This window comes from Oncorhynchus masou, chromosome 32, assembly GCF_036934945.1.
Source record: "Oncorhynchus masou masou isolate Uvic2021 chromosome 32, UVic_Omas_1.1, whole genome shotgun sequence".
In the NCBI taxonomy this organism is placed as follows: Eukaryota; Metazoa; Chordata; class Actinopteri; order Salmoniformes; family Salmonidae; genus Oncorhynchus; species Oncorhynchus masou.
The window spans coordinates 9,013,906-9,038,372 of record NC_088243.1 but is presented as its reverse complement, the minus strand read 5'-3'; the positions used below and the strand labels follow the sequence as shown (position 1 = coordinate 9,038,372).

General features: G+C 44.3%; 1 protein-coding gene across 1 annotated transcript in view; it reads right to left on the bottom strand.

The window, feature by feature from the left end:
• Positions 1–24,467, bottom strand: part of LOC135525527 (neurexin-3a-beta-like) — a 347,678-nt gene that overhangs the window by 210,012 nt on the left and 113,199 nt on the right. Inside the window, exon 2 of the mRNA XM_064953198.1 lies at positions 4,207–4,388. Within this exon, the coding sequence (XP_064809270.1) occupies positions 4,207–4,388 (182 nt within the window). The remainder of the gene's footprint in view (positions 1–4,206; positions 4,389–24,467) is intronic.

Genomic DNA, 24,467 nt, shown 5'->3' with positions numbered 1-24,467 from the left:
ATGCAGCGTGTTGGTTACTCATATTTTTTAATGAAAAAAAAAAACAGAACTATACATGACATAACTAATAAGTACAAAACAACAAAACGGAACGTGAAACCTAATTACAGCCTATCTGGTGAAACTACACAGAGACAGGAACAATCACCCACGAAATACAAAGTGGTGAAACCCTGGCTACCTAAATACGGTTCCCAATCAGAAACAACGAGAATCACCTGACTCTGATTGAGAACCGCCTCAGGCAGAACCCCACTGAACTGAGGAGCAGCTCGTGACTGAGGGGCAGCTCGGGACTGAGGGGCAGCTCGGGACTGAGGGGCAGCTCGGGACTGAGGGGCAGCTCGGGACTGAGGGGCAGCTCGGGACTGAGGGGCAGCTCGGGACTGAGGAGCAGCTCGGGACTGAGGGGAAGCTCGGGACTGAGGGGCAGCTCGGGACTGAGGGGCAGCCCAGTACTGAGAGAAAGCCCAGCACTGAGAGGAAGCCCAGTACTGAGAGGAAGCCCTGTACTGAGATGAAGCCCAGCCAGGCAGTTGAATCCGGCAGATCCTGGCTGACTGGCGGATCTGGAAGAGTCTGGTTGACTAGCGGATCTGGAAGAGTCTCGTTGACTAGCAGATCTGGAAGAGTCTGGTTGACTAGCAGATCTGGAAGAGTCTGGTTGACTGGCAGATCTGGAAGAGTCTGGCTGACTGGCAGATCTGGAAGAGTCTGGCTGACTGGCGGATCCTGGCAGACTGAAGGCTCTGGCTGCTTCATGCTGACTGACGGCTCTGGCTGCTCCATGCTGACTGGCGGCTCTGGCTGCTCCTTGCCGACTGGCAGCTCCTTGCAGACTGGCAGCTCCTTGCAGACTGGCAAGTCCATGCAGACTGGCAACTCCATGCAGACTGGCAACTCCTTGCAGACTGGCAGCCCCTTGCAGACTGGCAGCTCCTTGCAGACTGGCAGCTCCTTGCAGACTGGCAGCTCCATGCAGACTGGCAGCTCTGGCTGCTCCAAGCAGACTGACAGCTCTGGCTGCTCCAAGCAGACTGACAGCTCTGGCTGCTCCATGCAGACTGGCAGCTCTAGCTGCTCCATGCAGACTGGCAGCTCCTTGCAGACTGGCAGCTCCTTGCAGACTGGCAGCTCCTTGCAGACTGGCAGCTCCATGCAGACTGGCAGCTCTAGCTGCTACATGCAGACTAGCAGATCTAGCTGCTCCATGCAGACTGGCAGCTCAGCCTGCTCCGAACAGGCCGGAGGCTCCGGCAGCGCTGGAGAGGAGAAAGGCTCTGATAGCGCTGAACAGGCGGGAGACTCCGACAGCGCAGGAGTGAAGAAAGGCTCCGACAGCGCAGGAGAGGCGAGGCGCACTGTAGGCCTGATGCGTGGTGCTGGCACTGGTGGTATTGGGCCAAAGACACGCACAGGAAGCCTGGTGCGGGGAGCTGCTACCGGAGGGCTGGGGTGTGGAGGTGGTACTGGATAGACCGGACCGTGCAGGCGCACTGGAGCTCTTGAGCACCGAGCCTGCCCAACCTTACCCGGTTGAATACTCTCGGTCGCCCTGCCAGTGCGGCGAAGTGGAATAGCCCGCACTGGGCTATGTAGGCAAACCGGAGACACCGAGCGCAAGGCTGGTACCATGTAAGCGGCCCAAGGAGACGCACTGGGGACCAGATGCGTAGAGCCGGCTTCATGGCATTTGGCTCGACGCTCAATCTAACCCGGCCGATACGCGGAGCTGAAATATACCGCACTGGGCTATGCACCCGCACTGGGGACACCGTGCGCACCACTGCATAACACGGTGCCTGCCCGGTCTCTCTAGCCCCCCGGTAAGCACAGGGAGTTTGCGCAGGTCTCCTACCTGGCGTAGCCATACTCCCTGAAAACCCCCCCCAATAAATTTTTGGGGCTGATTCCCGGGCTTCCATCCACGTCGCCGTGCTGCCTCCTCATACCAGCGCCTCTCCGCTTTAGCCGCCTCTAGTTCCTCCTTGGGGCGGCGATATTCACCAGGCTGAGCCCAGGGTCCTTCTCCATCCAGTTCTTCCTCCCATGTCTAATTCTCCAAGTGGTGCAGCCTCTCCCACTGAAGCTGCTTCTGTTGCTTCTCCTGTGGCTCCTGCCTGTTAACACGCTGCTCGGTCCGTGTGTGGTGGGTGATTCTGTAATGGCGTTCTTTGTTTGTTGAATGAGAGTCGGACCGAAATGCAGCGTGTTGGTTACTCATGTTTTTTAAGGAAGAAAAAACGGAACTATACATGAAATAACTAATAAATACAAAACCACAAAACGGAACGTGAAACCTAATTACAGCCTATCTGTTGAAACTACACAGAGACAGGAACAATCACCCACGAAATACAAAGTGAAACCCAGGCTACCTTAATACGGTTCCCAATCAGTGACAACGAGAATCACCTGACTCTGATTGAGAACCGCCTCAGGCAACGAAACCTATGCAACACCCCTACTCAGCCGCAATCCCAATAACTAAAAAACCCCACTACGAAATACAACAACATAAACCCTTGTCACACCCTGGCCTGACCAACTAATTAACGAAAACACAAAATACTAAGACCAAGGCGTGACAGAGGAGGACCGAGAGAGAGGAGGACCGAGAGAGAAATAGAAGGATAGAGAGAAATCAGGACAGAGAGAAATGAGGACAGAGAGAAATGAGGACAGAGGGAAATGAGGGCAGAGAGAGAGGAGGACATAGAGAGAGGAGGACAGCGAGAGAGGAGGACAGAGAAAGAGGAGGACAGAGAAAGAGGAGGACAGAGAAAGAGGAGGACAGAGAAAGAGGAGGACAGAGAAAGAGGAGGACAGAGAAAGAGGACAGAGAGAAAGGAGGACAGAGAGAGAGAGGATGACAGAGAAAAAGGACAGAGAGAAATGAGGACAGAGAGAAAGGAGGACAGAGAGAGTTGGACAGAGAGAGGAGGACAGAGAGAGAGAGAGAGAGAGAGGAGGACAGAGAGAGAGAGGAGGACAGAGAGAGAGAGGAGGACAGAGAGAGAGGAGGACAGAGAGGGAGGAGGACAGAGAGAGGAGAACAGAGAGAGAGGAGAACAGAGAGAGGAGAACAGAGAGAGAGGAGAACAGAGAGAGGAGGACAGATAAAGAGGAGGGCAGAGAAAGAAGACAGAGACAAATGAGGACAGAGAGAAAGGAGGACAGAGAGAGAGAGAGGATGACAGAGAGAGAGGATGACAGAGAAAAAAGGACAGAGAGAGGAGATCAGAGAGAGAGGAGAACAGAGAAAGAGGAGGACAGAGAAAGAGGAGGACAGAGAGAGAGGAGGACAGGTAAAGAGGAGGACAGATAGCTAGGAGAACAGCGAGAGAGGAGTACAGAGAGAGAGGACAGTGAGAGAGGAGAACAGAGATTGATGAGGACAGAGAGAGAGGAGGACAGAGAGAGAGGAGAACAGAGAAAGAGGAGAACAGAGAAATAGGAGGACAGAGAGAGAGGAGGACAGGTAAAGAGGAGAACAGATAGAGAGGAGAACAGCGAGAGAGGAGGACAGAGAGAGGAGGACAGAGAGAGAGGAGAACACAGAGAGAGGAGAACAGAGACAGAGGAGGACAGAGAGAGAGGAGAACAGAGATAGAGGAGGACAGAGACAGAAGAGGACAGAGAGGAGGACAGAGAAATAGAAGGACAGAGAGAAATGAGGACAGAGAGAAATGAGGACAGATAGAAAGGAGGACAGAGAGAAATGCGGACAGAGAGAGAGGAGGACAGAGAGAGAGGAGGACAGAGAGAGAGGAGGACAGAGAAAGAGGAGGACAGAGAGGGAGAAGAACAGAAGGAGAGAAGGACAGAGAAAGAGGATGACAGAGAGAAATGAGGACAGAGAGAAATGAGGACAGAGAGAAATGCGGACATAGAGAGAGGAGGACATAGAGAGAGGAGGACAGAGAGAGAGGAGGACAGAGAGAGGGGAGGACAGAGAAACAGGAGGACAGAGAGAGGGGAGTACAGAGAAAGAGGAGGACAGAGAGAGAGAAGAACAGGAGGAGAGGAGGACAGAGAAAGAGGAGGACAGAGAGAAATGAGGACAGAGAGAAAGGAGGACAGAGAGAGAGAGAGGATGACAGAGAGAGAGGACAGAATAAGAGAGATAAAAAAGAGATCCAGATTGAGAGATAGAACAACATATAAAAAAGGTAGATATATAAACAAGAGAATAGTGTAACTTACGATGTGGAGCATGAGATAGTCTCCAAGACCTGGAGCGCTGTCTATCCGGACCAGGATGCCGTCCTTTAGGGAGGTACTGAACCCCACGGTCAGCCTGTCTGTACGCGTGCTGGGCCTCTCGTTGGCTGGCCATTTGAACGTGATGAGGCCTCCTCCTTTCCCAAAGATATAGGTGGTCCCAGCTGAGGAGAAATAGGATAGAGAGAGAGAGACAGAGAGATGAGCTGAAAGACTTACACCAGATGGGTATGATTCCAAGCAAAGTAAAAGCAGTCGAATGTTTAAGCAGCCAACAAAAGTATTTAATTGGAATATTGTGTTGATTATTGGTGTTTTGTTCTACTGTTGTTCTGTTGTTACTCTGTTGTAACTCTGTTGTTGTTCTGTTGCTGTTCTGTTGTTATTCTGTGTGTTTGCCTTGTCCGTGTTGTTCCGTGTTTGTGTAAAGAAACCAAAATTATGATACCCACAATGTTTGTTCAAGAGATAATATTTGTTACAACACACAAGCACACACACACTAGCACTGCCTTCAAATGTCCTCCTAAAGATACAGCAAAACACTGTAAACATGAGCACTGCCTTCAAATGTCCTCCTCAAGATACAGAAAAACACTGTAAACACGAGCACTGCCTTCAAATGTCCTTCTCAAGATACAGCAAAACACTGTAAACACGAGCACTGCCTTCAAATGTCCTCCTCAGGTTTCGGGGGCCGAGTATGCCGAAGACTTTGAAAACAAATCTGTTTTTATTTTCTACAGTAAGTCGTCTAGAGAAGCATCACCTGTTCCAAGTTTCACAAGAGGTTTTTGAACAACGGCTGTTTTCACCTGGGTCAGAAAAGTCAGAATTCAACATCTGATTGGCTTTATCCCAGCCTCCATGGGAAATACTGTGACCTATACCTAAATATAACTCCCTCCAAAAGGGATTAGCTATACAGATTTTGACAAATGAATTTTCCAGTTCACATGTATTATAGCTGAGAAGATCGCAGCAGGACGCACTCCTCTGAAAAACACACAGACAGACTCCATTACTGTCGTTTTAGAGAAGTGAAATAGTCATTTTGAGAGAGACATCTTATTGGCATGACTTGTGTTTGTGTGAACATATGTGCAGTATAGCTTGCTTATGTTGAAATATGCATTGTGTGTGTGTGTGTGTGCGTGTGTGCGTGTGTGTGTGTGTGTGCGCGTATGTGCGCGTGTGTGTGTGTGTGTGTGTGTGTGTGTGTGTGTGTGTGTGTGTGTGTGTGTGTGTGTGTGTGTGTGTGTGTGCGCGTATGTGTGTCCGTATGTGTGTGCGTGTGTGCGTGTGTGTGTGCGTGTCCGTATGTGTGTGTGTGTGCGTGTGTGCGTGTGTGTGTGTGCGCGTGTGTGTGTGTGTGTGTGTGTGTGTGTGTGTGTGTGTGTGTGTGTGTGTGTGTGTGTGTGCGCGCTTGTGTGTGTGTGTGCGCGTGTGTGTGTGTGTGCGCTTGTGTGTGTGTGTGCGCGTGTGTGTGTGTGTGTGTGTGTGTGTGTGTGTGTGTATGTGCGTATGTGTTTGTGTGTGTGTGTGTGTGTGTGTGTGTCTGTGTGTGTGCTGGGATGGGCAAAAATGATAAAATGCAATTTGAAAAAAAGATCAATTTATAAAAAAGAACCTCGTGAATACTTATATGTTGAAATGTATTTAATTAGAAATACATGTGTAAAGTATTTAAAAATACAGAAATGCATTTGCAAAGGAGCAGCAACAACATTCTCAGCAGTGGTTACAGAGAGGGTCTACTATCTGTGGAAGCTTAGTTGAATGCACTAACTGTAAGTCACTCTGGAAAGTACTTTAGAATTAAAGTATTTGTTACCAAATACTGTACTTCCCAAAGTAACACACATTACTAAATATGTCGTAGTATTTAAGAACAAATATTGCAAACACATGTAACAGATATACTACCAATCTCTGCATACAGGCATGTGTGTGTGGTTAACCCAGCTGACTCTACCTCTTCCTCTCTAGTTGTGTTACTGTGTGGTGTGAGGCTATAACTCAGATGGCTCTACCTCTACCTCTCTAGTTGTGTTACTGTGTGGTGTGAGGCTATAACTCAGATGGCTCTACCTCTAACTCTCTAGTTGTGTTTTGGGGAACTTGTGACCCTCAGTGGGACCAAAACCCGGACAACCTGTCTCACTCTCTCCACTCACAATCAGGTAAACATTTATATCACATGTACATTCATGACCCAGCATTTGCAGTTCAGAAAGGACTGCAGGGTATAAACTATGTAAGGTACAGATGGCACTGCAGGGTATACACTATGCAGGGTACAGATACTGTAGGACTGCAGGGTCTAAACTATGTAGGGTACAGATGGGACTGCAGGGTATACACTATGCAGGGCACAGATACTGTAGGACTGCAGGGTTTAAACTATGTAGGGTACAGATGGGACTGCAGGGTATAAACTATGTAGGGTACAGATGGGACTGCAGGGTTTAAACTATGTAGGGTACAGATGGGACTGCAGGGTATAAACTATGTAGGGGTATAAACTATGTAGGGTACAGATGGGACTGCCGGGTTTAAACTTTGTAGGGTACAGATGGGACTGCAGGGTATACACTATGTAGGGTACAGATGGGACTGCAGGGTATACACTATGTAGGGTACAGATGGAACTGCAGGCTATACACTATGTAGGGTACAGATGGGACTGCAGGGTATACACTATGTAGGGTACAGATGGGACTGCAGGGTATAAACTATGCAGGGTACAGATACTGTAGGACTGCAGGGTTTACACTATGCAGGGTACATATACGAATTACAAAGTAGCAATGCATCAGAACGCACAGCAAAATGCATAACCCTGGATAGGAGTTTCAAATATATCACTGATAACTTCTCACAGTCCATTAAATTGCCAAACGCTTCTTCAATACATTGTCGATGGTCTTTATTATATTTCTGATGGCTAAAGAAGCAACATCAGGCATACCTCAGTTCTTCTCTTCCCGTTTGGGAAATTTTGTTGCCCTGTGATACTGAATAATGTATGTAGTCATTACTCCCTGAGTTAATGAATAAAGATCCTTTTGACTTGGGGAAGTGCCCTTGCAGCCTTGTTCAGTTGCACTTCAGAGGGATAACAGAAAACAATTGACATCTCCGGGTGCAAAAGAAGAAAGAGAAATCGTTTGATGGAAACGAGATGTTAAACTTTGAGACATGGGGATAACCACATATCCTGCGTATTTGATTGCATCAGTAGTTTGATAAAACAATGTGGCGGAATATTCTTCTCTCTGTACAGTTTAAATAGAACACAGACAGACAGACGGACGGACAGACGGAGAGGCAGACGGACGGGCAGACGGACGGGCAGACGGATAGATGAATAGATAGCCTTTTTATTATTTCATGATCTGTTGCCTCCAAACCAGCACAGCCCTAAGACAATACAACACTGCCCTAAGACAACTCAGCACTGCCCTAAGACAACTCAGCATGGCCCTAAGACAAAACAACACCACACTAAGACAATACAACACCACACTAAGACAAAACAACACCGCCCTAAGACAATACAACACCACACTAAGACAATACAACACCACACTAAGACAACAAAGCACTGCCCTAAGACAACTCAGCACGGCCTTAAGACAACACTCATAGCCCTATTCAGATGGGATAAGTTTTACTGGGGCAGCTCAGGTAATGTAATTATGTGCATGAGCACAAATCACCACATCCATAACTTTAGTCCCGTCTGAATCTGCCATGTCAGTCATTTTTACTAGCAAGGTTATTATATCCCAGCCCTAAAAACCTACTGTTTTTCCCACAAACTCCAGGGTCCTCTGATAATACGTATCCCGTGAGAATCGTCATCCCTGTGTTTTCAGGGACATTACAGAGTTTAACTGTTCTGCAGCCAGATTGGTTAAGAACATTGGAACAAATTGATGCTTATTAAAACAAAGTGCTATGCGGGTACCCTACAGATTAAGGATTTGTTTTGTCAAATATCCGAGTGCCATTACTTCTCTTTTAAAAGATGAAGTGGACGATTTTGAGCCAATGAATTGATTCATTGCCAAATCCGTCTGGTAATTAAATGTCTGCAGGTTAAAGTTCATGGTTCTTTTTAATATGCATTATCATTATTATTATTATTATTATTATTATTATTTAGTCTTTCTCCGAACTGAAGGCCATTAGCCCAATCTTAGGTATTCTCTAGACATTTGAAATATCTTCACGACCCAGAAGAGCCTCAAGGCTTCCGTCATAACGGTCGTGGTTGTGAATAAGGAAAACAATTATTACTGAGGCAGTTTGGTAAAACCCGTTCGGATCATCCACTGGAAAAACGGACATGCTGGGGTAAGAATTACATAACTGACGTTTTGTAGTAACTGTAGTCATGTGTGAATAGGGCCTAAGACAACAGCGGAAGGCCATTTCACATCCTGCTAGCCTGCAGAAGTGCATGATGGGATTGGCCTGAGCCAAGGCCCTGATGGTGATGGTTGTGACGACACTGGTGTGTGTGTGTGTGTGTGTGTGTGTGTGTGTGTGTGTGTGTGTGTGTGTGTGTGTGTGTGTGTGTGTGTGTAATAACTGGAGTGACACGCTATACCCAATCTTCTCTCATCTAATAGGCTTGTTAGGAGGAAGTCTGTTTTTATGAGAATATTGTCCATGACATATTTCTGAAAAACAACTGATGTCAGACAGACAGTAAGCTGAATCATCTGAACGTGTGACTGTACTCCAATAAACTGTCTAAGAACGGGTTTGGAGATGCCTTCTATTGGAATGATATGATACAGCTCACTGACTGAGTGAGTAACGTTCGTAATAACCTTCATCATGCTAAGATAAGAGAGTTAGCTAGGTAACTCCAGTCTGAGTTATGCAGACGGGGATAAAGTGCATTATCAATAACTAAGTATAGAGTGACTGTGTGTCTCCGAACATCAGAATCACAGAGGGAGATTTGCCGAAAAATTGGGAGAAGTCTCATAGGACAGCAGGAAATATTTTGAAGATCCACTTTAAGTTAAAAGAGAAAACAAATGATGAGACTAACGTCAGCATGAGTTAATAGATTTATTAACTTTTTTTTCTCCAATTAGTGTAAACACACTTTGGCTGAATGACAGCAAGTTGATTTAGCATTTAATCACTGACCTAGACACGATACTGAAGCTTTTAAGACAATTAAAAAGCAGAAAAGTGCCTTCCTTTGTGTATACTGATGAACCTGAGGTATTTCTCCATAATGTGTTTCAGGTACATGAATAAATGAATAATGTGGCGGAAAGTTTCAAGAAGGAGAAGATGGCCTGAAACACTAACAGCTTCATAAAATACCTTTTTCTTTTCAGAGCAAAGTTCGCGTGCACCTGTAATTAAGTAATGTGGCTTTAAGTCTACTAATAGGGATTATACTAGAAACCTGACAGGCATTCAGATGGGAGACAGCTCTCTGAAATTAGAATTTCCATAAACTGATGCAGAGACCGACTGGTTAATGGCATTCTAAGACTTGTTTTGCTTCTTTTTGAAAGGACAATTGGCAAGCTGACTACGCCAGCCAGGTCAGTAATCAACGTCCATCCATGCCTGAGGACGTTGGGAGAAGAAATAGAAAGCGACCTCTAGGGGTACCAGTGACACTAAGGGTAACGGTTACATTCAAGTAGGCTTCATGTTTGCTCGGGTGTCGTGGAAGGGGATGGTGGATGGGCGTAAGCATCTCCCTCTGATTTCAAAGGTTGGAAGTTTGAATCCAGCGATAGAAAGATGTTTTTGAAATTGCAGTTTTATTAAACCTATCCCAAACCTTAACCCTTACCTTAACAATTCAGAGTTAATGCCTGAACCTAGCCTTAAACACTTCAAAATTTGATTTTTGATAAACCTGGATGAACATCTATTTCCGACATGAGACTATGAGAGCCGATAGCAGCAGCCATCATGGCCCAATACAACATCTGATAAAACATCTGGCATTCGTTTCCAATAAAACCACCATAGTTTGCTTGTCCGTCTCAACATCACCTTCATCCAATGGTAGTGTGTCTAACAACATGTCCTTGGGAAATAGGGACCGTTGAAGAGATTGATCGACGTTGTTCTGCTTAACAGTGTACCATGAAAAGGTCATTCAAAATATACTATCATGCAACTAGAAAGTTGGATTGTTGACTACCTACGGTAATTACAGAAAACAAAACAAAAATGACAAAGAAAATCAGAACTCAGAAATCAGGAACTGTAAAAATTTGGTCATAAAAATATCAGGTGTCAGAACCGTGTCTATATGAAGGTCTAGGAAATAACTTCAGGCTACAGGAGTGAGATCAAACCACCCAGCAGGGAAGGGCATAGGCAAGGGGAAGTATGTCTGGGGGTGTTATGGCGTTTCCCAGACTCCTCCCATTTCCTCAGAACCTCCTAAGAAACTTTCTCCTTTCCTGGAACTCAAACGCCACAATACGAAGTGTGGTGGATCGACCCGCCTCATACTGGTTGGAATCATATTCCCTATTTCTCAGAAGTAAGGTGTCCATAATAGCTCAAGCAAAAACACACATACTGTACACACACACACACACACACACGCTTGTGAGGGTAGCACGTCTGTGCTGGTTTGCTTTGATCTATGCTAAATACTACTCACGTCATATACTACATGACAACAGAACACACATACACACTGCCATCATATGTATACACACATACTGTAAATGTTCACTTCCCTCCATGGACACACACCTGCAAATCAAGTCAAATCAAATCAAAGCGTGCACCCATGCGTGCTAGGGCACATACACACACACACCGAAAATACAGACCTTCCAAGACATAACAATCTGATCTCATACAGTCTCTGAAATGGAAAGCTTTAAGTAGATCAAGCCCCCCCCCAGTGGGTAGATCTTGAGAGAGGAGCAAAGGTATTCTGAGAGTTGAGGGTTTTGACATCTATCAGCTGAGCAATTGGATTCCACTTCTCCTTAGATAAGAGACAGATTGGAGTGGGAGTTTAAAGTGAAGACAGAAAGGGAGAGTGCCTGACGATGGAGCAACAAGCCTCCATCTTCCCCTAACCTTCACAAAGCCAGCCATTTTGAATTTATCAGCGGTTAACACGATTACATTAATAAGACTGATGCATGGAAATTAGGCCACTTAATTAGATATAAACCCGGCAAAAATAACAGGGAAACTGAGCGGGATGCCAAATCAGAACGTTAGCAACTCCCTGTGTCCCGCAGTACGGTAATGTTACCGTCTGTTTCTCCCAGAACCTTAGCTCCCTGTCTCCCGCAGTACGGTAATGTTACCGTCTGTTTCTCCGAGACCGTTAACTCCCTGTCCCCACAGTACGGTAATGTTACTGTCTGTTTCTCCGAGAACATTAACTCCCTGTCCCCCACGGTACGGTAATTTAACCGTCTGTTTCTCCCAGAACCATAGCTCCGTCTCTCACAGTACGGTAATGTTACCGTCTATTTCTCTGAGACCGTTAACTCCCTGTCCCCCACAGTACATAATGTTACCGTCTGTTTCTCCGAGAACGTTAACTCCCTGTCCCCACAGTACGGTAATTTTACCGTCTGTTTCTCCCAGAACCTTAGCTCCGTCTCCCGCAGTTCGATAATGTTACCGTCTGTTTCTCCGAGACCGTTAACTCCCTGTCTCTCGCAGTACGATAATGTTACCTTCTGTTTCTCCCAGAACATTAGCTCCCTGTCTCTCACAGTACGTTAATGTTACCTTCTGTTTCTCCCAGAACATTAGCCCCCTGTCTCTCACAGTACGTTAATGTTACCTTCTGTTTCTCCCAGAACATTAGCTCCCTGTCCCCCACAGTATGATTGTATTAACTCACTGTTTCTCCCAGATTAATCAAGGTTATGTCGGCCAGCGCTGAGGTCAATTCTATTCCAATTCCTTGGAACTCAGCTTGGGAATGTCTCCATAGCAGAGTTGTGGTCAATTCCATTTCAATTTCCATCAGTGGAATTTAACATGGAGTTATCTCTTGGACTACATGTGATTCTGGAGTTGAAGTTAGGTTACTCTGGGTGGGTTTATACCACTATGACTAAACAGCAGAGAAACCTTCCCGTCCAATAGGTGGGTTCATACGACTATGACTAAACAGCAGAGGAACATTCCAGTCCAATAGGTGGGTTGATAGGACTATGACTAAACAGCAGAGGAACCTTCCCGTCCAATAGGTGGGTTGATACCACTATGACTAAACAGCAGAGGAACCTTCCAGTCCAATAGGTGGGTTGATAGGACTATGACTAAACAGCTGAGGAACCTTCCCGTCCAATAGGTGGGTTGATACTACTATGACTAAACAGCAGAGGAACCTTCCAGTCCAATAGGTGGGTTGATACGACTATGACTAAACAGCAGAGGAACCTTCCAGTCCAATAGGTGGGTTGATACGACTATGACTAAACAGCTGAGGAACCTTCCAGTCCAATAGGTGGGTTGATACCACTATGACTAAACAGCTGAGGAACCTTCCCGTCCAATAGGTGGGTTGATACCACTATGACTAAACAGCAGAGGAACCTTCCAGTCCAATAGGTGGGTTGATACGACTATGACTAAACAGCAGAGGAACCTTCCAGTCCAATAGGTGGGTTGATACCACTATGACTAAACAGCTGAGGAACCTTCCAGTCCAATAGGTGGGTTGATATGACTATGACTAAACAGCAGAGGAACCTTCCAGTCCAATTTGTGGGTTGATACCACTATGACTAAACAGCTGAGGAACCTTCCAGTCCAATAGGTGGGTTGATACGACTATGACTAAACAGCTGAGGAACCTTCCAGTCCAATAGGTGGGTTGATACGACTATGACTAAACAGCTGAGGAACCTTCCAGTCCAATAGGTGGGTTGATACGACTATGACTAAACAGCAGAGGAACCTTCCAGTCCAATAGGTGGGTTGATACGACTATGACTAAACAGCAGAGGAACCTTCCAGTCCAATAGGTGGGTTGATGCCACTATGACTAAACAGCAGAGCAACCTTCCAGTCCAATAGGTGGGTTGATACCACTATGACTAAACGCAGAAGAACCTTCCAGTCCAATAGGTGGATTGATACGACTGTGACTAAACAGCAGAGGGACCATCCAGTCCAATAGGTGGGTTGATACGACTATGAATAAACAGCAGAGGAACCTTCCAGTCCAATTTGTGGGTTGATACCACTATGACTAAACAGCAGAGGAACCTTCCAGTCCAATAGGTGGATTGATACGACTGTGACTAAACAGCAGAGGCACCTTCCAGTCCAATAGGTGGGTTCATACTACTATGACTAAACAGCAGAGGAACCTTCCAGTCCAATAGGTGGGTTCATACGACTGTGACTAAACAGCAGAGGCACCTTCCAGTCCAATAGGTGGGTTCATACTACTATGACTAAACAGCAGAGGAACCTTCCCGTCCAATAGGTGGGTTGATACCACTATGACTAAACAGCAGAGGAACCTTCCAGTCCAATAGGTGGGTTGATACGACTATGACTAAACAGCAGAGGAACCGTTATTCAGGCCCTGATGTTTAAACATGGCAGTTATATACTGCTTGTTGTGTACAGCCATGTCTCTTTCCTGGAGTTATGCTTCTCCTCATTCTTCCATCCTTTCCTGTTGTCATTATGTGACAACAGAGAGAGCAAGGCTCTGAGTGATGGGGAATGAAGATACCACTCTGATACCACTCTGATACCACTCTGCGAGCGAAATGGGAGGGAAGAGGAGGAGGGATGAGGGAGGCACATTGGAGGGGAGGGTACAGCTGAGCAATATCAAAAGTGTCACTGTGTGGTGAGGCATCAGAGCCGGTGAAAATGGGATAAACTGGGGAGGTAGGGAGGAGAGATGGGTTTTGATAGGGCCAGCTTTGCAGACGCCACCTCTAGACCTCCAAAGAACATCATTTTCAAAGAAACTGTGCCCACAGTTCTCCCGAGGTGTGCTTCCCCACAGCGACTAAAGTACAGAGAGAAAATACAGTGGAGAAAAACTCATCCATAGAATGGAGGGAAGAAATGAGTCACCCAAAAATGAGGTCGGTGGAGAGAATTGTACAGTGGGGCGGGCACGCCCAATTTTTCAGTTTTTGATTTGTTAGAAAAGTTTGAAATATCCAATAAATGTCGTTCCACTTCATGATTGTGTCCCACTTGTTGTTGATTCTTCACAAAAAAATACAGATTTATATCTTTATGTTTATGGTCACAAAGTTCAAGGGGGCCGAATACTTTCGCAAGGCACTGTACCTAGTGTATACCAGAACTTTCCAAGAGACACGACTTTCATGTTAAAATTTTTTACTGATTTGATGATTCATACATGTACAAATATTGTAATTTTTTTATCAATCACATACGTCAAATAGAACTCTAGAGTTGGATTATTTTATGTAAATTGAGTGTGTGCGTGCTGTGGTGCTGACCCACAAAATACCCGATAAGTGTTGTTATTCTGAGACAACAGAAATCAGTGGAGGAAAATGTCTAAACAACCAACCAGAGCTAGACCAAGTACAGTATGAGCCAAAAGGAGTCATCGATCCACAACCCCTAGCTGTGGTTAACGTCTCACTGTTTCACATGGTAGAGGTCAGCTGGGGACGGTTTCACCTGACGTAGTCAGCTGGGGACTGTTTCACATGGCGTAGTCAGCTGGGGACTGTTTCACCTGACGTAGTCAGCTGGGGACTGTTTCACCTGACGTAGTCAGCTGGGGACTGTTTCACCTGACGTAGTCAGCTGGGGACTGTTTCACATGACGTAGTCAGCTGGGGACTGTTTCACCTGACGTAGTCAGCTGGGGACTGTTTCACCTGACGTAGTCAGCTGGGGACTGTTTCCCCTGACGTAGTCAGCTGGGGACTGTTTCACCTGACGTAGTCAGCTGGGGACTGTTTCCCCTGACGTAGTCAGCTGGGGACTGTTTCACAAGACATAGTCAGCTGGGGACTGTTTCACATGGCGTAGTCAGCTGGGGACTGTTTCACCTGACGTAGTCAGCTGGGGACTGTTTCCCCTGACGTAGTCAGCTGGGGACTGTTTCACAAGACTTAGTGAGCTCGGGACTGTTTCACCTGACGTAGTCAGCTGGGGACTTTTTCACATGGCGTAGTCAGCTGGGGACTGTTTCCAATGACGTAGTCAGCTGGGGACTGTTTCACAAGACTTAGTGAGCTCGGGACTGTTTCACCTGACGTAGTCAGCTGGGGACTGTTTCACATGGCGTAGTCAGCTGGGTTTCACATGGCGTAGTCAGCTGGGGACTGTTTCACCTGATGTAGTCAGCTGTGGACTGTTTCCCCTGACGTAGTCAGCTGGGGACTGTTTCACAAGACATAGTCAGCTGGGGACTGTTTCACATGGCGTAGTCAGCTGGGGACTGTTTCTCCTGACGTAGTCAGCTGGGGACTGTTTCCCCTGACGTAGTCAGCTGGGGACTGTTTCACCCTGACGTAGTCAGCTGGGGACTGTTTCCCCTGACGTAGTCAGCTGGGGACTGTTTCACAAGACTTAGTGAGCTGGGGACTGTTTCACCTGACATAGTCAGCTGGGGACTTTTTCACATGGCGTAGTCAGCTGGGGACTGTTTCCCCTGACGTAGTCAGCTGGGGACTGTTTCACAAGACTTAGTGAGCTCGGGACTGTTTCACCTGACGTAGTCAGCTGGGGACTGTTTCACATGGCGTAGTCAGCTGGGGACTGTTTCACCTGACGTAGTCAGCTGGGGACTGTTTCACATGGCGTAGTCAGCTGGGGACTGTTTCACCTGACCTAGTCAGCTGGGAATGTTACCCCTGACGTAGTCAGCTGGGGACTGTTTCCCCTGACGTAGTCAGCTGGGGACTGTTTCACCTGACGTAGTCAGCTGGGGACTGTTTCACCTGACGTAGTCAGCTGGGGACTGTTTCACAAGACTTAGTGAGCTGGGGACTGTTTCACAAGACTTAGTGAGCTGGGGACTGTTTCACCTGACGTAGTCAGCTGGGGACTTTTTCACATGGCGTAGTCAGCTGGGGACTGTTTCCCCTGACGTAGTCAGCTGGGGACGGTTTCACAAGACTTAGTGAGCTCGGGACTGTTTCAGCTGACGTAGTCAGCTGGGGACTGTTTCACATGGCGTAGTCAGCTGGGGACTGTTTCCCCTGACATAGTCAGCTAGGGACTGTTTCACAAGACATAGTCAGCTGGGGACTGGTTCACATGGCGTAGTCAGCTGGGGACTGGTTCACATGGCGTAGTCAGCTGGGGACTGTTTCACCTGACGTAGTCAGCTGGGGACTGTTTCCCCTGACGTATTCAGCTGGGGACTGTTTCACAAGACATAGTCGGCTGGGGACGGTTCAGACTACAGGTAATTGGATCTAACAGTCCAAGAGGGTAGGACGCCATCAGGGGCCAAATTAATAACTGATAGATACTGTGCCTTGCAAAACTATTCATCCCCCTCAGTTTTCCTATTTTGTTGCATTACAACCTTTGGCTTATTTCCTGTTTTGTTGCATTTCAACTTGTAGTTTAAATATATATTTATTTGGATGTCATGTAATGGACAAACACAATATAGTCTAATAGTATATAGTATAGTCTATAGTCTAATAGTATAGCATAGTATAGTATAGTATAGTCTAATAGTCTATAGTATAATAGTATAGTCTAATAGTCTAATAGTATAGTATTGTATATTATAGTCTATAGTATATAGTCTAATAGTATAGTATAGTCTATGGTCTAATAGTATAGCATAGTATAGTATAGTATAGTATAGTATAGTATAGTCTATAGTCTAATAGTATATTATAGTATAGTATGGTCTATAGTCTATAGCCATGTAATGGACAGACACAATATAGTCTAATAGTATAGTATAGTATAGTCTATAGTCTATAGTCATGTAATGGACGAACACAATATAGTCTAATAGTATAGTATAGTCTATAGTCTAATAGTATATTATAGTATAGTATAGTCTATAGTCTATAGCCATGTAATGGACAGACACAATATAGTCTAATAGTATATTAAGGAATACCTAGGATAGGATAAGTAATCCTTCTCACCCCCCCCCCCCCTTAAATGATTTAGATGCACTATTGTAAAGTGGCTGTTCCACTGGATGTCAGAAGGTGAATTCACCAATTTGTAAGTCGCTCTGGATAAGAGCGTCTGCTAAATGACTTAAATGTAATGTAAATGTAGTATAGTATAGTCTATAGTCTAATGGTATAGTATAGTATAGTCTATAGTCATGTAATGGACAACCACAATATAGTCTAATAGTATAGTATAGTATAGTCTATAGTCATGTAATTTACAAACACAATATAGTCTAATAGTATAGTATAGTATATTATAGTATAGTATAGTCTATAGTCTAAATTGGTGAAGTGACATTTTAAAAAATGACTTGCTTCAAAATGTATTTTTTTTATTTTTAATTGGAAAAGTGGTGCGTGCATTGCTTCAAAGCCCCTAAATAAGATCTGGTGCAACCAATTACCTTCATAATAAAAAAATAATAAAAAATAAATAAATATATATATATATATATATATATATATATATATATATATATATATATATATATATACTTTTTTTTAAATATATATTTTTTACATTTATATAATAAAAAAAACTATATTTCTTGTATTTTTTTAACTAGGCAAGTCAGTTACGAACAATTTCAAATGTTTAATGACGGCCTAGGGACAGTGGGTTAATTGCCTGTTCAGGGGCATAGCGACAGATTTGTACCTTGTCAGCTCAGGTTTTAACCTTTCGGTTACTAGTCCAACGCTCTAACCACTAGTCCACCTGCATGCGATATTGTTGTCACATGATCTCTATATATACACCTGTTCTGAAAGGCCCCAGAGTCTACAACACCACTAAGCAAGGGGCACCACCAAGCAAGTAGAACTATGAAGACCAAGGAGCTCCCAAAAAAGTCAGGGATGGGTTATAAAAAATATCAGAAACTTTGAGCAACACACGGAGCACAATTAAATCCATTAAATCCATTAAATCCATAAAAATGGAAAGACAAGGGCCTCCCAGGTGGCACAGTGGTTAAGGGTGCTGTACTGCAGCGCCAGCTGTGCCACCAGAGACTCTGGGTTCATGCCCAGGCTCTGTCGTAACTGGCTGTGACCGGGATTTCTATGGGGCGAAGCACAATTGGCATAGCATCGTCCAGGTTAGAGAGGGATTGGCCGGTAGGGATATCCTTTTCTCATCGCACACCAGCGACTCCTGTGGCGGGCCAGGTGCACAGTGTTTCCTCCGACACATTGGTGTGGCTGGCATCCGGGTTGGATGCGCGCTGTGTTAAGAAGCAGTGCGGCTTGGTTGGGTTGTGTGTCGGAGGACGCATGACTTTCAACCTTCGTCTCTCCCGAGCCCGTATGGGAGTTGTAGCGATGAGACAAGAAAGTAGCTACTGACAATTGGATACAACTAAAAAGGGGTAAAATTCACACAAAAAAAATAATGGAAAGAACAGCAAACCTACCAAGAGAGGGCCGCCCACCAAAACTTATGGACCAGGCAAGGAGGGCATTAATCAGAGAGGCAACACAGAGACCAAAGATAACCCTGAAGGAGCTTTGCAGCTCCACAGCAGAGATTGGAGTATCTGTTCATAGAACCACTTTAAGCCATACCCTCCACAGAGCTGGGCTTTATGGAAGAGTGGCCAGAAAAAGCCATTGCTTAAAGCTTAAAGAAAAATACATTTGGTATTCGCCAAAAGGCATGTGGGAGACTCCTCAAACATGTGGAAGAAGGTACTCTGGCCAGATGAGACTAAAATTGAGCTTTTTGTCCATCAAGGGAAATGCTATGTCTGGTGCCAAGCCAACATCTCTCATCACCCTGATGGCAGCATCATGGTGGCAGCATCACATTGTGGGGATGTTTTTCATCAGCAGGAACTGGGAAACTGGTCAGAATTGAAGGAATGATGGATGGCGATAAATACAGGGAAATTCTTGAAGGAAACCTGTTTCAGTCTTCCAGAGATTTGAGACTGGGACCGAGGTTCATCTTCCAGGAGAACAATGACCCTAAGCATACTGCTAAAGCAGCACTCGAGTGGTTTAAGAGGAAACATTTAATTGTCTTGGAGTGGCCAAGTCAAAGCCCAGACCTCAATCCAATTGAGAATCTGTGGTATGACTTAAAATTTGCTGTACAGCAGTGGAGCCCATCCAAATTGAAGGAGCTGGAGCAGTTTTTCCTTGAGGAATGGACAAAAATCCCAGTGACTAGATGTGCCAAGCTTATAGAGACATACACCAAGAGACTTTCAGCTGTAATTGCTGCTAAAGGTGCCTCTACAAAGTATTGATTTTGGGGGAGTGAAAAGTTATCCACGTTCAAGTTTTCTGTTTTTTTGTCTTAGATCTTGTTTATTTCACAATAAAAAATATTTTGCATCTTCAAAATAGTAGGCATGTTGTGCAAATCAAATGATACAACCCCCCCCCCAAAAAAAAATATATATATGTTTTTAAATTCCAGGTTGTAAGGCAACAAAATAGGAAATATGCCAAGGGGGTGAATACTTTCACAAGCCACTGTAGCTTCTGTGACCGAAGAGTCTGGGAGCTGGGGGAGACTGGCGTGATAGCTGGGCCACAGTCAGAGCACAATGTGCCAACTCAGTGGATTCTGACTCTGCAGGCAGGCAGCACGGCTACCCTGGGACAACAGAACTGCTGCTGTCATGGGTTCCCTAAGTCTGAGTGGCTAATCTACAATAGGTGGTATGAAATGGACCGTGGGTAATCAACAATAGGTGGTTTGAAATGGACCGTGGCCTGCCTAGCCGTCTGCTCAGAGGCAGCTGGAAATGGTTTGCTCAGTGTGTGAGCCACTGTGTCAGCAATTCCACTCCAAGGAAAGCAGAAGTTGATGCTCTGATAGCTTAGGTAGCCTACTGTTACTGTAAAGACAGTATGTCAGACTACTGTTACTGTAAAGACAGTATGTTAGCCTACTGTTACTGTAAAGACAGTATGTCAGACTACTGTTACTGTAAAGATGGTAGGTTAGCCTACTGTTACTGTAAAGATGGTATGTTAGCCTACTGTTACTGTAAAGACAATACGGCAGACTACTGTTACTGTAAAGACAATATGGCAGACTACTGTTACTGTAAATATGGTATGTTAGCCTACTATTACTGTAAAGATGGTATGTTAGCCTACTGTTACTGTAAAGATGGTATTGTAGCCTACTGTTACTGTAAAGATGGTATGTTAGCCTACTGTTACTGTAAAGATGGTATGTTAGCCTACTGTTACTGTAAAGATGGTATGTTAGCCTACTGTTACTGTAAAGATGGTATGTTAGCCTACTGTTACTGTAAAGATGGTATGTCAGACTACTGTTACTGTAAAGATGGTATGGTAGCCTACTGTTACTGTAAAGATGGTATGTTAGCCTACTGTTCCTGTAAAGATGGTATGTTAGCCTACTGTTACTGTAAAGATGGTATGTTAGCCTACTATTACTGTAAAGACAATACGGCAGACTACTGTTACTGTAAAGATGGTATGTTAGCCTACTGTTACTGTAAAGATGGTATGTTAGCCTACTGTTCCTGTAAAGATGGTATGTTAGCCTACTGTTACTGTAAAGATGGTATGTCAGAATACTGTTACTGTAAAGATGGTATGTTAGCCTACTGTTATTGTAAAGATGGTATGTCAGACTACTGTTACTGTAAAGATGGTATGTTAGCCTACTGTTACTGTAAAGATGGTATGTTAGCCTACTGTTACTGTAAAGACAGTATGTCAGACTACTGTTACTGTAAAGATGGTATGTTAGCCTACTGTTACTGTAAAGATGGTATGTTAGCCTACTGTTACTGTAAAGACAGTATGTCAGACTACTGTTACTGTAAAGATGGTATGTCAGAATACTGTTACTGCAAAGATGGTATGTTAGCCTACTGTTATTGTAAAGATGGTATGTTAGCCTACTGTTACTGTAAAGACTGTATGTTAGCCTACTGTTACTGTAAAGACAGTATGTCAGACTCCTGTTACTGTAAAGATGGTAGGTTAGCCTACTGTTACTGTAAAGATGGTATGTTAGCCTACTGTTACTGTAAAGACAATACGGCAGACTACTGTTACTGTAAAGACAATACGGCAGACTACTGTTACTGTAAAGATGGTAGGTTAGCCTACTGTTATTGTAAAGATGGTATGTTAGCCTACAGTTACTGTAAAGATGGTATGTTAGCCTACTGTTACTGTAAAGATGGCATGTTAGCCTACTGTTACTGTAAAGATGGTATGTTAGCCTACTGTTACTGTAAAGACAATACGGCAGACTACTGTTACTGTAAAGATGGTATGTTAGCCTACTGTTACTGTAAAGATGGTATGTTAGCCTACTGTTACTGTAAAGATGGTATGTTAGCCTACTGTTATTGTAAAGATGGTATGTTAGCCTACTGTTACTGTAAAGACAGTATGTTAGCCTACTGTTACTGTAAAGACAGTATGTCAGACTCCTGTTACTGTAAAGATGGTAGGTTAGCCTACTGTTACTGTAAAGATGGTATGTTAGCCTACTGTTACTGTAAAGACAATACGGCAGACTACTGTTACTGTAAAGACAATACGGCAGACTACTGTTACTGTAAAGATGGTAGGTTAGCCTACTGTTACTGTAAAGATGGTATGTTAGCCTACTGTTACTGTAAAGATGGTATGTTAGCCTACTGTTACTGTAAAGATGGCATGTTAGCCTACTGTTACTGTAAAGATGGTATGTTAGCCTACTGTCACTGTAAAGACAATACGGCAGACTACTGTTACTGTAAAGATGGTATGTTAGCCTACTGTTACTGTAAATATGGTATGTTAGCCTACTGTTACTGTAAAGATGGTATGTTAGCCTACTGTTACTGTAAAGATGGCATGTTAGCCTACTGTTACTGTAAAGATGGCATGTTAGCCTACTGTTACTGTAAAGATGGTAGGTTAGCCTACTGTTACTGTAAAGATGGTATGTTAGCCTACTGTTACTGTAAAGATGGCATGTTAGCCTACTGTTACTGTAAAGATGGTATGTTAGCCTACTGTTACTGTAAAGATGGCATGTTAGCCTACTGTTACTGTAAAGATGGTAGGTTAGCCTACTGTTACTGTAAAGATGGTATGTTAGCCTACTGTTACTGTAAATATGGTATGTTAGCCTACTGTTACTGTAAAGATGGTAGGTTAGCATACTGTTACTGTAAAGATGGTATGTTAGCCTACTGTTACTGTAAAGAAGGCCAGATGCCAGATGAGGTGTAGTGGACCATGTATTTTATCTGTCAATACCCTTCCATTAATTCCACTCCAGCCATTAATATGAGCCTGTCCACACCATATATATTGCCACCAACGACCTGTGTCATACAGCTAAGGTAAAGTTGACCCCTGGTCAGAAACTGTAAGTAAACAGACCCCGCTACCATCCAGAAGGCAAGGTCAGTACAGGTGTATCAAAGCTGGGACCGAGAGACTGAAAAACAAATTCTATCTCAAGGCCATCAAATTGTTAAACAGCCACCACTAGCACAGAGAGGCTGCTGCCTACATACAGACTTGAAATCTTTGGCCACTTTAATAAATGAATCAGTACTCACTTTAATAATGTTTACATATCTTGCATTACTCATATCATATGTATATACTGTATTTTATACCATCTATTGCATCTTGCCTATGTCGCTCTGTTATTGCTCATCCATATATTTATATTTATATATTCTTATTCCATCCCTTTACTTAGATGTGTGCGTATTAGGTATTTGTTGTGGGATTGTTAGATTGCTTGTTAGATATTCCTGCACTATCAAAACTAGAAGCACAAGCATTTCGCTACATTCACAATAAAGTCTGCTAACCATGTGTATGTGACCAATACAATTTGATTTGATTTGATATAGTAGAGTGTTATGTTGCTGTTCCTGCCCATGAGTGTTATGTATTTTGTCATGTGCTCATCATGTTTTGCTTGCACCCCAGGAAGAATGGCTGCTGCTTCTTCAAATGCTAATCCCAATAAAACTAAATCATCAGAACACTGTATTACTATCTAACAAAGTCCAAGAGCAATCCATCCGTGTGAAGAGTAAACATGTTTGCTAATCAAACCCGCTTGACGATATCTAGTATGTTTCTGGTCATTCTGTGACAGGTAAACTCTCACATTAATCCCCACAATCATCGCTGGACAAATACAACCCTTTCCCCTTGGATTAAAAGCAGCCAAATCTTTTACAACTTCCAACCTACAGTTTTAGGGCTCCATTTACTCGCTCTCGGAAAAAGAATTCAGAACATCTGGTGGGGGATTACGTCATTAGCATTACCGTGGCGCCGCTAGCCCCCGCCACCATATCGCAGTGTGACACTGATTGTTCACCCTCGGTAATGGACCATTACTTCTACTTTTGTGTTCGTGTTCCCACCGTTGATTTGCTAAGGTTATATCAAGACAAATAGCACAATTCACAGGGAGCCATTTCACACAAAAAGGTTGAGAAATGTTCTTAAACTGTTTTTTTCTCTCTCTCTCATGTAGATTTTTAAGCTTTCTGTAATCAGATAAAAAGAAAATGATTTAACATTCAGCTGCTCTTAGAAATGGGATTAATTTTATCTGTTGGTATCAGAGGGGACCAATAATAGCTGACATCACACTGTGATTATATAGCAAGGCTTTCCAATTAGTTTCAATAAGAACAATGTGTGCTTGAATTTCCTCCCTCTAAAAGTATTGTTGTTCTTAACTACATCCTAGAGACTTTCTCAGAGACAAAAATGCAGTAGGACGTACAAGACCAGGCAATAACCTGGTCCATAGAGGGGGTTTCTGTCTAAGATGTTGACCTTTCTATAATCTGGAGTATCAATAATGTGCGACTTTAATGGTCATGTTCTCCTGGTCTTCTTGGCCTCGCTCTGTAACGTCACATAAATCCTCATTAGTATGCATTTCAGGTTGTTTTGGGGTCCTCAAACTCTGGCTCACATTCACAGCCCCCTTCCTGGTTGTCGTCATGACAGCATCCGATTTACGAAGAAGATTTTAAAGTATCCAAAGGAGAGGAAGTGATAGAACCTGAAGTACAAAACTCTGTTTTTCATCTCTGTTTTTCATCACCGTCC